This window comes from Haliotis cracherodii, unplaced genomic scaffold, assembly GCF_022045235.1.
Source record: "Haliotis cracherodii isolate W230 unplaced genomic scaffold, xgHalCrac1.p SCAF_17, whole genome shotgun sequence".
Classification (NCBI taxonomy): Eukaryota; Metazoa; Mollusca; class Gastropoda; order Lepetellida; family Haliotidae; genus Haliotis; species Haliotis cracherodii.
In genome coordinates this window covers 16,861,306-16,877,850 of record NW_027266272.1, presented here as the reverse complement: position 1 = coordinate 16,877,850, position 16,545 = coordinate 16,861,306, and the positions used below count along the sequence as shown (strand labels likewise).

The window sequence follows — 16,545 nt, the reverse complement described above, 5'->3', positions numbered from 1 at the left end:
GTAGAGCTAGGTTACCTGTAGATTTAACCCCGCCAAATTTAACATTTGAAACCTCAAGCTGCGTGTTCGGTTCCAAATTCAATTTAGCGCGGTCACATCTTCAGGTAACCAAGCCCTACATTGGAAACACAGTATGTTTATCTCCTAAATGTATGATGAAGTACATGTAATTATCAGGGGATTTGAATACATTGCGCTCTTCCATCAACCATCAATACATTTGAGGTATATGACATACTTTTTGAGATGTTCCATTTGAAGTAAAACACATGTACACATATCCGTTAAGGAACCAGTGATTTAATTAGGAGATAAACCTTCTGTGTTTTGAAATTTCTTGTGGTCCCACTGTAGAGGGTTTTTTGATTTGGAGCTGAGCGAGATGGAACTACGTCAAATTTCAAAACACAGTAGGTTTATCTCCATTCTACCATGACGGCAACAACTCTATGAATACGGTGCTCACTTGCATTGTGTAACAACATAGCGTACAAAGGTCCGCAATCTTAGAACATTCCGAAAAATGGTCACAGGTAGTTTTTATGTAACAAATATTACCAAAGTTCAAAATCAAAATACCCATAGAGGGGTTAGGAATGGAATAATATTTCAGTTCCCACTTGAAGACGTTTCAGGCTAGATTTTCAACTCATCCACCATGCACATGTCAGTAGCAAGCACTTTATTCCCTCCACCCCTGTGTTGCAGATGTTCCTGCAGGCCATGTCCCAGAAGCTGAACCACCATGACAGGTTCACCTGCAGATCGGTAAGTCATCGGCCTTCACTGACTGGAGAGATATGATTCACTGCTTAGACGGAGATGATTCACTGCTTAGACAGAGATGATTCACTGCTTAGACAGAGATGATTCACTGCTTAGACAGAGATGATTTACTGGTTAGACAGAGACAATTCCCTGGTTAGACAGAGATGATTTACTGGTTAGACAGAGATGATTCACTGGTTAGACAGAGACAATTCACTGCTTAGACAGAGACAATTCCCTGGTTAGACAGAGATGATTTACTGGTTAGACAGAGATGATTTACTGGTTAGACAGAGATGATTTACTGGTTAGACAGAGACAATTCCCTGGTTAGACAGAGATGATTTACTGGTTAGACAGAGACAATTCCCTGGTTAGACAGAGATGATATACTGGTTAGACAGAGACAATTCCCTGGTTAGACAGAGATGATTTACTGGTTAGACAGAGATGATTTACTGGTTAGACAGGGACAATTCCCTGGTTAGACAGAGATGATTTACTGGTTAGACAGAGACAATTCCCTGGTTAGACAGAGACAATTCCCTGGTTAGACAGAGACAATTCCCTGGTTAGACAGAGACAATTCCCTGGTTAGACAGAGATGATTCACTGGTTGTGCCCCCCTTTCACTACGACCACGAATATCCAAAATCACTCCAAAATTTGCCAATAATGCAAACTTTCGTGGCTAATCGGATTGAAAAATATGAAGAATGCCAGGAATGGGTTAAGAAACATGTAAGAATTACAAGATTCATGTACAGATCATGTATGAAATGTACATTGCTGGATACTACAACTACTCTCTATGCACTCTAATTTGATGTGCAGAGTTGCCTCCCTTAGGCATGCCAGAATCCCGATTGTGAGTTAGAATCAAGCCCATAGTCACCAGTGGTAAACTTCCAAAACATGCCTTCCTCCCATCAGACACTCTAGTATGACGGGAATACTGTTTACATTCGATTCCCCATGTGGGTAGAATGTGTGAAGCCCATGTCTGGTTTCCACTGCCGTGATATTGCTGGAATATTTCTAAAATTGACATTTAACCCCTCACTCATTCACTACACATATATGTTCAGCTTGTGCCGTCTGACAAGACCCTGGACCATGACAAGGACTTCCGTATCAAGCATTACGCTGGCGATGTGACCTACTCCGTGGAGGGCTTCATCGACAAGAACCGGGACACTCTCTTCCAGGACTGCAAGCGACTTCTGTTCAACAGGTGGGATTCTTATTAATGGCTCAGTTTTGTGGGGAGCTTTCATGAACTTTTATCTACAAATTAAATGACATTTATTTTCGGTTTTCTCTCAGGATGTAAATATTGTTAAATATGGTAAATTGATGTGGAATTAATAGCAGATTGTAATTGTAAAGTTCAATTTTAGCCATGTAAATAAACAGTGACGATGATGTCATGTACCTGATTGTTACGTAAACAATGTCATGACTGTTACAGTGACAATGTCATGTTTTATTGTTACAGTGACAATGATGTCATGTACCTGATTGTTACGTAAACAATGTCATGACTGTTACAGTAACAATGTCATGTTTTATTGTTACAGTGACAATGTCATGTTTTATTGTTACGGTGACAATGATGTCATGTACCTGATTGTTACATAAACAATGTCATGACTGTTACAGTGACAATGTCATGTTTTTATTGTTACAGTAACAATGTCATGTTTTATTGTTACAGGAACAATGTCATGTTTTATTGTTACAGTGACAATGTCATGTTTTATTGTTTCAGTGACAATGTCATATTGTGATTGTTACAGTGACAATGTCATGTTCTATTTGTTACAGTGACAATGTCATGTACTTGATTGTTACATTCACAGTGTCATGTTGTAAATGTTACAGTTACAATGACATGTACCTGATTGTAACAGTGACAGTGTCATGTTGTGATTGTTACAGTGACAGTGTCATGTTGTGTTTGTTACAGTGACAGTGTCATGTTGTGATTGTTACAGTGACAGTGTCATGTTGTGATTGTTACAGTGACAGTGTCATGTTGTGATTGTTACAGCGACAGTGTCATGTTGTGATTGTTACAGCCACAGTGTCATGTTGTGATTGTTACAGTGACAATGTCATGTTGTGATTGTTACAGTGACAGTGTCATGTCATGATTGTTACAGTGAAAGTGTCATGTCATGATTGTTACAGTGAAAGTGTCATGTCGTGATTGTTACAGTGACAGTGTCATGTCATGATTGTTACAGTGACAGTGTCATGTCGTGATTGTTACAGTGACAGTGTCATGTCATGATTGTTACAGTGAAAGTGTCATGTCGTGATTGTTACAGTGACAGTGTCATGTCATGATTGTTACAGTGACAGTGTCATGTCGTGATTGTTACAGTGACAGTGTCATGTCATGATTGTTACAGTGACAGTGTCATGTTGTGATTGTTACAGTGACAGTGTCATGTTGTGATTGTTACAGTGACAGTGTCATGTTGTGATTGTTACAGCCACAGTGTCATGTTGTGATTGTTACAGCCACAGTGTCATATCATGATTGTTACAGTGACAGTATCATGTTGTGATTGTTACAGTGACAGTGTCATGTCATGATTGTTAAAGTGAAAGTGTCATGTCGTGATTGTTACAGTGACAGTGTCATGTCATGATTGTTACAGTGACAGTGTCATGTCGTGATTGTTACAGTGACAGTGTCATGTTGTGATTGTTACAGTGACAGTGTCATGTCATGATTGTTACAGTGACTATGTCATGTCGTGATTGTTACAGTGACAATGTCATGTCGTGATTGTTACAGTGACAGTGTCATGTCGTGATTGTTACAGTGACAGTGTCATGTGATTGTTACAGTGAGAGTGTCATGTCGTGATTGTTACAGTGACAGTGTCATGTCGTGATTGTTACAGTGACAGTGTCATGTCGTGATTGTTACAGTGACAGTGTCATGTTGTCATTGTTACAGTGACAGTGTCATGTCGTCATTGTTACAGTGACAGTGTCATGTCGTGATTGTTACAGTGACAGTGTCATGTGATTGTTACAGTGACAGTGTCATGTCGTCATTGTTACAGTGACAGTGTCATGTCGTCATTGTTACAGTGACAGTGTCATGTCGTCATTGTTACAGTGACAGTGTCATGTCGTGATTGTTACAGTGACAGTGTCATGCCGTGATTGTTACAGTGACAGTGTCATGTGATTGTTACAGTGACAACGAGCTGCTCAAGTGTATGTGGCCAGAAGGGAAGCTGTCCGTGACTGAGGTTTGTTGTGTTTAGAGTTGAGGGACTTTTACTCTGACAGCCTTTTAAATGTGTTTAGTCTGGGGCAATTTCATTACTTGTTCACCGATATTGATCTCATGTAACCTGATAGCAAATTTAAATCAAAATCAGTATTTTAAGATAATTGACGTAATGAATTCCCGCTGATTACCATTGATTACCATATATCACTGTGTATATTACACAATATAATAATTGGTTCATTGTTCTGGGGAATAATTGCTATCCCTTTGCATGAATTGAATTTTTTTCTAGCGCTCAGGAGAGAACAAGCATGTTCAAAATGTCCACTGTATATTTTGAGATAAAGGTTACTAGACTATTTCCGTCATCTCACTCCAGACCACCAAGCGCCCCATCACAGCTGGCACCAGCTTCAAGAGCTCCATCATCTCTCTGGTGCAGAACCTGGCCTCCAAGGTAACGGGAGATTAGGGCTGGGATGAGTCCAAATTTACTACCCAGGTACCCGACCCCCTCTATTACCCGACCCCCCTATTACCTGACCCCACCCGGGTACCCACCCCCCTATTACCTGACCCCACCCGGGTACCTGACCCCCCTATTACCTGACCCTACCCGGGTGTCCGACCCCCCTATTACCTGACCCTACCCGGGTACCCGCTGTAGGTCTCAAGTTAGTTACAAAATGTTCAATTGGGAATTGTTTTACAGGAGCAAAAAGTACTTAAATATGGTATTAAATGTTCTGATCATGCAAACACTGAAGTTGACTTCACTTAAATGTATAAAAGTCAGAAGGAATGTGTGCATAGTCAGAAAGAAATTTAAACTTTTGCAACTTGAAGTGTAACCATGGAATTTTATTGTTATTGTCTTTTAACAATATATCATGTGACTAACCACAGGCCTGGGTAGTCCTGTGGGTACCCAGATCCTACTCAGGACCCGCCCATCCCAAGTACCTGAGTTACCTGTGCTAGCCCTACGGGAGATACTGTCATTCAGTCAATTCTGTGGGGTTCGAGGATTGAGGATGCCAAATTACTCTTAAGCTTCATCCAGTTTATTCTAGTTCATCATCACATGTTCTAACAGATAGGGCAAATACTGAAGTAGTGCTGGTGGCTTGATTGACTTCAATACAATGCAGAAATATCAGAATATACTGATATTAAGACTCAAATAGATAAATGGTCACATTAATAATGTCCTCCCTTCGGTTACTGAAGTTTTGTATTTAATTGAATAACTACCGATTGTGCACAGAACAGTCTCTTGCACATAGTGATACTAACAACAGAAAACAGTTACTTCACTTTACAACTTAAATGAAGCCCACTAAATATAAAATTAACCCAAACAATTAATCAAAATCCAACAACATCAGAAACAGGCTTCAAGGGGGCAGTGGGTAGCCAGGTGCTTAAAGCTTTAAAGAATATTGCTAGAATCGGTATGAAACCAAACGTGGCTTCTCACCAAGTATACTGTGTACAAGAATGTTTTGGGGAGGCATGATGGTGGCAGTCAAGTTTTTGTTCAAGTTGAACCAAGAATTTTGTATTTATATGTTACGTAAATCAACTTGTACAACATTGTCCTTCAGAGCAGGTATAGCTGTGTCAAGGTGCTCAGGTTCTCCTGTGCAAGTCATTGCAAAAAAAAATAATACCGTATTCGACGTTATAAGCGCTTCGCTCTAATAAGCGCCCATGGCGATATTTGCTAATATATTTGCTTAATTTCTTTTGAACAGTATATGATTTTGAACAGTATATATTCAGTATTCCTGCTTAAGGGTAATGTTTTTCTAGCTATGAACCTTGTACATAGCAAGTGAAATATCTCTTTCAAAATGATAAATATGTGGCCGTTTAGTCTAGCGCAGATGACTTTGAACACTTTATTCCTTGTATGAAGGACTACCTCTGTGGTCTTGTGGTAGAGCGCCCGCCCGGAGAGTGGAAGGTCCGGAGTTCGATCCCCGACAGCGTCATACCAAAAGACGTTAAAAGATGGTACTTGTTGTTACCCTGTCTGGCACTCGGCTTTAAGGGGCTAAAACAAGGACTGGTCAGCTCGGAGTCAGTATACTGTGTCTGAGTGGGGTATTCATCATGTTCATGTTAAACTGCAGCATGGTATCTCAGTGAGCTAGCACTAAATCGGCATCAGTCAAGACTAGTACAAGCAGCCACACAAACACACAGACATACATGCACGTTACTATATAAGTGCAATAATCTTGGACGTGACGTTAAACCCCATTTTACCTTCCCTCCTTGTATGAAGTGGAATAAGTACAGTAAGCAGTTCACTAAACAAGCTGCGTGACCTTCACTTCAGGAGCCCCACTATGTGCGTTGTGTCAAGCCGAATGAGATCAAGTCGCCGGTGGTGTTCGACGACACGAGGGTGAAGCACCAGGTGATGTACCTGGGCCTGATGGAGAACGTCCGAGTGAGGAGGGCAGGGTTTGCCTACAGGATGGGCTACACCAGGTTCCTACAGAGGTGAGATTGACACGGTGAAAGTAGGGGAGTAGCGTCTCTTAGGTATGCCATAAACATATGATTGTGGGTACGAATCCCAGAATACTCTACTGTAAGCGCCACATCTTACACTGTTACAAATAATCGTTTGTTTTCTGATGTTAAAAGCTGCACTCAGCAATATTCCAGCTATATGACGGCGGTATGTAAATAATCAAGTGTGGACCAGACAATCCAGTGACTGACATCATGAACACGATCCACGTGATTTGGATACGTTGACATGTGTCAACCAAGTCAGCAAGCCTGACCTTCCGATCCCGTTAGTCGCCTCTTGCGACAACATAGTCTGCTGAATACCAGTGCTAATTATATAACCCAGATCTTCATGGGTCTGTTACGATGAGTTCAAATTCTTCTTGTTATTAGTGCAGTAGAATGATGTGAACGAGCTATGTTTTCAAAAATTCTGCAGTTAGGTTTCCAATTTGGAAACTTTGCAGGTATCAAATCTACATGTGACAACTGTAAAACATAGATTTATCTGTATCGTATCAATTTGCGACTAGAGCAAACAAAGTTCAGTCATCAAGCATCTGTTGTGTTTCAGGTACAAGTGTATCACGTCGAAGACATGGCCCAAGTTCCGGGGATCTGATTTTGATGGCGTCAAGAGTATTATACAGGAGCTGAACTTTGACAGTGATGTCAAATACGGACGCTCCAAACTGTTCATCCGATCCCCTCAGACCCTGTTCTCACTGGAAGAAACCCGTGACTCCAAGATACCAACAATAGTGCTCTTCCTGCAAACGGTAAGGATTTGCACACCATGTCATTAAGTCAATCTTCTACTCCAATATGATACCTCCTGTGTTGAGATCTGGGGCGGTCGGGTATCCTGGTGGTTAAAGCGTTCGCTCGTCATGCCGAAGACCCGGGTTAGATTCCCGACATGGGTACAATGTGTGAAGCCCATTTCTGGTGTCCCCCGCCGTCATATTGCTGGAATATTGCTAAAGGCGGCGTAAAAGCATACTCACTCACACTCACTGTTTTAAGATCTGACAACACCTCCGTAGATCTTCATGGGAAGTAAACACTGAGGGAACTTTGATCACCTGGGCCCACTTGCACAAAGTGATCTTAGCGCTAAGATGATCGTAACTCCCATACTTTAACATAGGCTTACGATAGTCTTAGTGCTAAGATCGCTTTGTGCAAGGGGGCCCTGATCTTAATAAAGGAGGTTAGGTGAAATGGGTTTTTTCGTCGCGTGCAAGATTATTGCACTTATATAGAGTTGTAATGGATAGCTTGATAGAGTGATAGCATTTGTGTGTTCGTGCATGCATGCTTTTATAGTGCTAGCCCACAGAGATACCATGCAGTAGTTTAACATGAAGATCCCACTCAGACACAGTATACTGACTCCGAGCCCCTGAATGCCGAGCGCCAGACATGGTAACAACAAGTACCATCTTTTAACATCTTTTGGTATGACGCTGTGGGGACCTCACCCCGGACCTTCTGCTCTCCGGGCAGACGCTCTACCACTAGACCACAGAGGCCGTCTCTTAGTGAAGGATGGATTCTTGAACACTGATCAGCAACACTGTGTCGTTGTTTCAGCATTGGCGGGGAGGATTGGCTCGATCCCGGGTGAAGAAGATAAGAGCCATCTACCTGATCATGGGACGCTACAGGAAATACAAGATGAGATCGTACATCATGAGTCTTGTCGAGCGCTTCAGGTAAACCTGTAGACATGGTAGAAGGCCGGATTAAGCGCAGGAGGGAACACTACTTATGAGGCCATCCCTCTCGGGATTCTACAAACAGGCTGCTGAGAAGATTAGTTCAAAATAGATGTTGTTAAGGCTTGATGGTCAAGGATTGTCATTTTGTAGCCTGTTGAAATTTTTGGTCATTTGTAACTGAAATTTTAGTTTGTTTTAGACAGCTGTCCGTGTTATACCGATTCAAGAAAAAGTTTCGTTCGGTGCGATTTAAATTATACTAGAAAGACACAAGAGGAGGAAGTTGAAGGAATATGAGTATATCAAAAAGCTTTAAAAGGCCTTCAGATTTGAAAAAAAACACCAAAAATATGATATGATAATTATGTCATTCCTGTTGTCAACTTGACAATACTTAAGTTATACACATTCATTTTCCAGTGTTGATTTGCATAAATATGGAAATGTTTTATGGCTTTGATATAAGGTCTAGAAGTATTCTTGACCTGGACACTCTTAGAATTAGCAGGTATGTGTTTGTTTCAGGAATGTGAGGAACAAGAAGGACTATGGCAAGAATATCCAGTGGCCGCGACCTCCGTCTGTCCTGGAGGGACTGGTCAGCATGCTGCAGAGAATACACAACAGGTCAGTCCATTGTCAGTCCCCCACACGGACGGTCCTCCACACGGACAGTCCACACAGTCAGTCCTCTACAGGGACAGTCCTCCACACGGACAGTCCACACGGACAGTCCTTCACACAGACAGTCCTCCACACAGTCAGTCCTCCACACGGACAGTCCACACGGATGGTCCACACGGACAGTCCTCCACACGGACAGTCCTCCACACGGACAGTCCTCCACACGGATAGTCCTCCACACAGATAGTCCTCCACACGGATAGTCTTCCACACGGATAGTCCTCCACATGGACAGTCCTCCACACAGACGGTCCTCACGGACAGTCCTCCACACAGTCAGTCCTCCACAAGGACGGTCCACACGGACAGTCCTCCACATGGACGGTCCACACGGACGGTCCTCTACAGGGACAGTCCACCGACAGTCACACAAGGACAGTCCAGACGTGGAAAGGTCTGGTGGTTGAAGACCTGACCCTGTTCCATGTGGCAATCTTAGAGCTGAGACAATCATAACCCCTGGTGTAACACTCACTCCTGGTGTTCTTGACCCGTGAAGATCCTCAGTCAGTCCTCTACAGGGACAGTCCTCCACATGGACAGTCCACACAGTCAGTCCTCTACAGGGACAGTCCTCCACACGGACAGTCCTTCACACGGACAGTCCACACGGAGGGTCCTCCACACGGACAGTCCTCCACATGGATAGTCCTCCACACGGATAGTCCTCCACACGGATAGTCCTCCACACGGACAGTCCTCCACACAGACGGTCCTCACGGACAGTCCTCCACACAGTCAGTCCTCCACACGGACGGTTCACATGGACAGTCCTCCACACGGACGGTCCACACGGACAGTCCTCCACACGGACGGTCCACACGGACAGTCCTCCACACGGACGGTCCACACGGACAGTCCTCCACACGGACGGTTCACACGGACAGTCCTCCACACGGACGGTCCACACGGACAGTCCTCCACACGGACGGTCCACACGGACAGTCCTCCACACGGACGGTCCACACGGACAGTCCTCCACACAGACAGTCCTCCACACGGACGGTCCTCCACACAGACGGTCCTCCACACAGACGGTCCTCCACACGGACAGTCCACACAGTCAGTCCTCTACAGGGACAGTCCACACAGTCAGTCCTCCACATGGACAGTCCACACAGTCAGTCCTCTACAGGGACAGTCCTCAACACGGACAGTCCACACAGTCAGTCCTCTACAGGGACAGTCCTCCACACGGATAGTCCACACGGACAGTCCTTCACACGGACAGTCCTCCACACAGTCAGTCCTCCACACGGACAGTCCTCCACACGGACAGTCCTCCACACAGATAGTCCTCCACACGGACAGTCCTCCACACAGACGGTCCTCACGGACAGTCCTCCACACAGTCAGTCCTCCACACGGACGGTCCACACGGACAGTCCTCCACACGGACGGTCCACACGGACGGTCCTCTACAGGGACAGTCCACCGACAGTCACACAAGGACAGTCCACACGTGGAGAGGTCTGGTGGTTGAAGACCTGACCCTGTTCCATGTGGCAATCTTAGAGCTGAGACAATCATAACCCCTGGTGTAACACTCACTCCTGGTGTTCTTGACCCGTGAAGATCCTCAGTCAGTCCTCTACAGGGACAGTCCTCCACATGGACAGTCCACACAGTCAGTCCTCTACAGGGACAGTCCTCCACACGGACAGTCCTTCACACAGACAGTCCTCCACTCAGACAGTCCTCCACATGGATAGTCCTCCACACGGATAGTCCTCCACACGGACAGTCCTCCACACAGACGGTCCTCACGGACAGTCCTCCACACAGTCAGTCCTCCACACGGACGGTCCACACAGACGGTCCACACAGACGGTCCACACGGACAGTCCTCCACACGGACGGTCCACACGGACAGTCCTCCACACGGACGGTCCACACGGACGGTCCACACGGACAGTCCTCCACACAGACAGTCTTCCACACGAACGGTCCTCCACACGGACGGTCCTCTACAGGGATAGTCCACCGACAGTCACACAAGGACAGTCCACACGTGGAGAAGTCTGGTGGTTGAAGACCTGACCCTGTTCCATGTGGCAATCTTAGAGCTGAGACAATCATAACCCCTGGTGTAACACTCACTCCTGGTGTTCTTGATCCATGAAGATCCGGGGTAGAATAGCTCTTCAGTAGTCCATGCTTGCCGTAAAAGGTGACTGCTTGTCATAAAAGGTGACTAACGGGATCGGGTGGTCTGGCTTGCTGGCTTGGTTGATGTATGTCATCGATCCCAATTATGTAGATCAATGCTCATGATATCAATCACTATATTGTCTGGTCCAGACTCGATTTTTACAGACCGAAATCATCTAGTTAGAATATTGCTGAGTGCAGCGTTAAAACACAAACAAACAAACCATCCATGTTGAATTCCTTAATCATATTGATCACTGACATTTGTCATCATATCCCAATTGCATGGATCGATGTTCATGAAGTCAATCACTGGATTGTCTGATCCAGACTCGATTATTTACAGACAGCCGTCATACCTCTGGAATATTGCTAAACAACACACCAACCAACTTGGTTTTCTTACCTCAGATGGAGAGCAAACATGATACTACGCAACATACCCAAGGAGGATCGGCCAGCTCTCCGCCTCAAATGTGCAGCGTCCGATGCTCTCAAGGGCCAGAGGATAGATTATGGCCTGAAGCGAAAGTGGGAGAGCAACTACCTGTCTTCGGTGAGGATCAAGGGGAGACAGTTCCATCTGCAATTCCAATACAGGAATATATCTAAGATTACAAACTATGTGCCCTTGGCAGCCTAACTTGGAAAAAAACAATACTTTGTTTAAAATTGGGATTTTGACAACGTTTGTTTGTTTCTTCATTCAGAGGTACTTCAAGATTGCAATAAATTTAATAATGTAAACCTAAGCTTTGAATCCTCTTGCTTATTCTTGTTATTGGTCGTACAGGGAAATGAAAATCAACTTGACAAAGCAATAACATGATTTGGAAAAACAAATTGATTACAATTTGAGTATTGTTGCTAACAGTTGGATCATAGTCTGACTGAGCAGGCCTCTGAGCAGGTAGAGTATTTTGGTTTATGTATGGGCAGACATGGACTGAATATCGGCCTCTGAGCAGGTAGAGTATAGTTTTGTTTATGTATGGGTCTGGATAACACCATATCGTGTACTCTGTTGGTTGTTGTGGTTCCCGGATACCAATGACTTGTTTCTGTGTCAGACCAGAGACAACAGCTCCACCCATGACTTTGTGTCCCAGATGAGTGTCCTCAAGAGTCAGGACCACTACAGCTGCGTCCTCTTCTCATCCTTTGTCAAGAAGGTAAGAGTGGAGGGAATGGCAGTGCAGGAGGGATGAAACACTGTTGCCCTGATAGATATGTGTTGCCATGATAGATATGTGTCACCATGATAGATATGAGTTGCAGTGATAGATATGTGTTGCTATGATAGATACGTGTTGCTGTGATAGATATGTGTTGCCATGATAGATACGTGTTGCTGTGATAGATATGTGTTGCCATGATAGATACGTGTTGCTGTGATAGATACGTGTTGCTGTGATAGATATGTGTTGCTGTGATAGATATGTGTTGCCATGATAGATACGTGTTGGTGTGATAGATACGTGTTGGTGCGATAGATATGTGTTGACATGAAAGATACATGTTGCCATGATAGATACATGTTGCAATGATAGATACATGTTGCCATGATAGATACGTGTTGCCGTGAGAGATACGTGTTGCCATGATAGATACGTGTTGGTGTGATAGATACGTGTTGGTGTGATAGATACGTGTTGCTGTGATAGATACGTGTTGCCATGCTAGATACGTGTTGCCATGATAGATATGTGTTGCCATGATAGATACCTGTTGCCATGATAGATACATGTTGCCATGATAGATATGTGTTGCCATGATAGATACGTGTTGCTGTGATAGATACGTGTTGCTGTGATAGATACGTGTTGCCATGATAGATACGTGTTGGTGTGATAGATACGTGTTGCCATGATAGATACGTGTTGCTGTGATAGATACGTGTTGCCATGATAGATACGTGTTGCCATGATAGATACGTGTTGGTGTGATAGATACGTGTTGTCGTGATATATAGATACGTGTTGCCATGATAGATACGTGTTGCTGTGATAGATGGATTGTTGCACATGAAATCAATGACCTGATTGTCTGGCATAAAAGAGACAAGAAGTGTTATGGGATTTCATATATTAATAATGATAATGATTACAACATCTATAATTACAACAACAACAACAACAACAACAACAACAACAAGTATCATCTTCTTCCGACTGTGTTGATGTTGAGGCCGACTATGACGACAACCAGAAATGTTAAAATCAATGTTTTAAAGATTTCTTTGTCCAGTTCCTCTTTGCCACAAGGTAACATAAGACTTATTTATTCAGGCCAACAAATTCAACAAAACTGCTGACAGGGGTGTGGTCATCACAGACAAATACATCTACAAGCTTGACCCCAAGAAAAAGTTCAAAGCGATGAGGAAGGGGACACCTATTTCAGATGTGAGTATCATCTGCGTCAAACAGAGGTGTCAGTTGTCTGAGGTGCTGCAATTCACTGTGCAGAGTTGGGCATGCCAGAAACCTATGATTGTGGGTTCGAATCCTGGTTCGCCTAGATTGTGTTCCTAGGTTTGTCAGCACCATACCCATGCTGATGGGTTTCACCAAAGTGGTAAACATCTAAAACCTGCACCACACACACCTCATCACAATCTACACCCTCTCACCCATGGTTTACGTGTACCAGACTGAAAGCTGAAATTGTTCTTCAAATTTATGGCTCATTTCGCCTAGAATTTCAGTGAAGAACAAAATTATGCATAAAAGAGAATAAATTGATAATCATATGTAACATTAATCAATATATATGTTTTTTAATTACACAATTCATAAGTCCATTTCAAGAAGGTTTTTGATTCGCGTATGAAAATATGTTTATTAGAGAGTTGAAATGTTTGTATTGTTCCCACACAAGTGACAGGTGTAATTTCAGTTATTCCATGGGACCCGTGAAGGTTCCGGGGTAGAATAGGTCTTCAGCAACCCATACTTGCCTTAAAAGGCGACTATGCTTGTCGTAAGAGGCGACTAACGGGATCAGGTGGTCAGGCTTGCTGACTTGGTTGATACATGTCATCGATCCCAAATGCGTGGATCGATGCTCATGCTGTCAATCACTGGATTGTCTGGTCCAGGCTCAATTATTTACAGACCGCTGTCATATAGCTGGAATATTGCTGAGTGCGGCGTTAAACAACAAACAAACAAAGAAAAACGAAACAGTTATTCCATGGAAACATTCAGGAATTGGAATTGTAAAAGGTGGAGGAAAGTATGTCCACTTGAACAAGATATCTAAATGTGCCGATGTACTTATCTTCATTTATGCGTCAAAGGCGCTTTGTTGAATTGACATCATCTGATATCTTTATCAAATTTTTAAAAATTGTTTTAAGACTTCATTTAACAACTTGCTGTATCTATGCCCAGGTGACGGGTCTGGCGGTGTCTCCGGAGCGTGACCAGCTGATTGTGGTCCACCTGAACAGCGGCAATGATCTGGTCCTCTGTCTACAGAGCAAGGTCAATGAGGAGAGAGTCGGGGAGATGGTCGGGGCTCTTGCCTCCTTCTGGCGCAGGTAGGTCATGATCATGGTTTTCAAATCCCAATTTTCCTGATAAGTATTCATGATTTGTTAACAACATACTTTAACAGTAGTTGTAAAGTCAGTGGTTTGCATAGACCAGACTTGATCATTTAAAAGCCACCGTCATATAACTGGCTATTGATGAGTGCAGCACTAAATAACAAACAAACAAACAAATAAATAAATAATGTAATGCAGTCAATGCAAATGTCAGAATACTTAAGACTTTGTTAAGTTTTCAAATATTTTAATTTTCGAGTGAAACAAAATGTTTTGTTCTAAATTTGTCAGCACAGGCACTTCGTGTAAGATCGTAGATGAATGCCAGCATGTGTTATTTTTGTGTTTACTGGTACAGAAAACCAAGAATTTGGACCAACGCTTATTGTGTTTGAACTCAATGTGGAGATGTACTAAATTTTAATTTCATTTCATTTATCCTCTAACCCCTGCTGAATTTTTTTTTAAATTTTCAGAACATACAAAAAAGAGCTGAAGGTCACTGTAGCCAAGAATGTGTCCTGCATGCTTGGGAACAAACAACGAAATATTTTTATCCGATCTACAGCAGTGAATGGTGGGCCTGTGTTCAAGAAGGAAGGACAGGATCTGGCACTGATGTGGCCGTCAACGTAGCGAAGCCGTGGCACAGATTAGTAACATCTAGTTGACACTCGCACTGACAGCAGAGCGTGACTACAGCTCTCAGACAAGACAAGACAAAAATCTCCACTATTGGACTCAAGTAACTGTGAATTTACACACTGACAAATGGGTTAAGCATGTCTAATTATGTAACCATTTGCTCAAGTGTTGAAGTATCATTAGAAGTGTTGGAATTCAAGATTTGATTGTTTCAGATCATATCTTTAAACTGTATCAAATTTTTGTTTAAAGATCATAATGCGCATATTCATGCCAGTTTATCACTAGTGCAATTTGTGTGTTAAAAACTTGTTTAAACTAAAAGGTGGTTGGGTAGCCCAGTGGTTAAAGTGTTTGCTCGTCACACCGAAGGCTTGGGTTTTATTCCCCTGTGGTACGATTCTGGTGTTATCACTGTGATGATGCTGAAGTATTGTTGAAAATGGTGTGAAACCCAACTCACCAAAAACTTATCTATAAAAGCGACAACTAAAAATATATACCCAGTTATTTTTGTCCTCTACTGTACTTGACCGAATGATATGTATCAACTTTTATTTTCATTTCTTTCATATTTGCCGATATAGAGAGTAATAGATTTACACATGGATGTCTTCGGTGATTCATCTTGTGGTGGAGAAGAATGATTCAAAATATCACTATTCACTCAATTTGTCAGTATAATATTTCATGTTGACATTTAATCATGTCATGATAAATGATGATGATGATTGATTTCAGATATTTGTGGTATCGATATCCATGCTTGTGGTATCTATGTGCATGTTTGCGGTATCGATATCCATGTTTGCAGTATCGATATCCATGTTTGCGGTATTGATATCCATGTTTGCAGTATCAATATCCATGTTTGTGGTATCGATATCCATGTTTGCAATATTGATATCCATTTTTGCGGTATAGATATCCATGTTTGCGGTATAGATATCCATGTTTGCGGTATAGATATCCATGTTTGCAGTATAGATATCCATGTTTGCGTACTGCAAGGGACATCATACCATGACTGACATATTGTGATATATCAACGTATCCTGATAACACTGACAATGTATCAACATTATTTTTACAGTGGAATATATTTGTTATTTTATTCATATTGTACATAAAGTCACCGGGTGCATTTTCCATACTAATTTTATGTCAGCAAAGCAGGAGAGAACATGTTTGTCATATCACTACTGCATGCTGGGACCTGAGCATAAAATATC

At 42.8% G+C, this 16,545-nt stretch overlaps 1 protein-coding gene across 1 annotated transcript in view; it reads left to right on the top strand.

The window, feature by feature from the left end:
• LOC139464921 (unconventional myosin-Id-like) overlaps positions 1-16,368 on the top strand; it is a 67,597-nt gene extending 51,229 nt beyond the window's left edge. The window contains exons 12-24 of the mRNA XM_071246522.1: positions 709-768; positions 1,857-2,002; positions 3,989-4,043; positions 4,407-4,484; positions 6,375-6,541; positions 7,131-7,335; positions 8,153-8,274; positions 8,806-8,907; positions 11,527-11,671; positions 12,186-12,287; positions 13,404-13,520; positions 14,511-14,659; positions 15,145-16,368. Coding sequence (XP_071102623.1) covers positions 709-768; positions 1,857-2,002; positions 3,989-4,043; positions 4,407-4,484; positions 6,375-6,541; positions 7,131-7,335; positions 8,153-8,274; positions 8,806-8,907; positions 11,527-11,671; positions 12,186-12,287; positions 13,404-13,520; positions 14,511-14,659; positions 15,145-15,304 — 1,608 coding nt within the window. The 3' untranslated portion in view covers positions 15,305-16,368. The remainder of the gene's footprint in view (positions 1-708; positions 769-1,856; positions 2,003-3,988; positions 4,044-4,406; positions 4,485-6,374; positions 6,542-7,130; positions 7,336-8,152; positions 8,275-8,805; positions 8,908-11,526; positions 11,672-12,185; positions 12,288-13,403; positions 13,521-14,510; positions 14,660-15,144) is intronic.
• Positions 16,369-16,545: the final 177 nt, after the last annotated feature.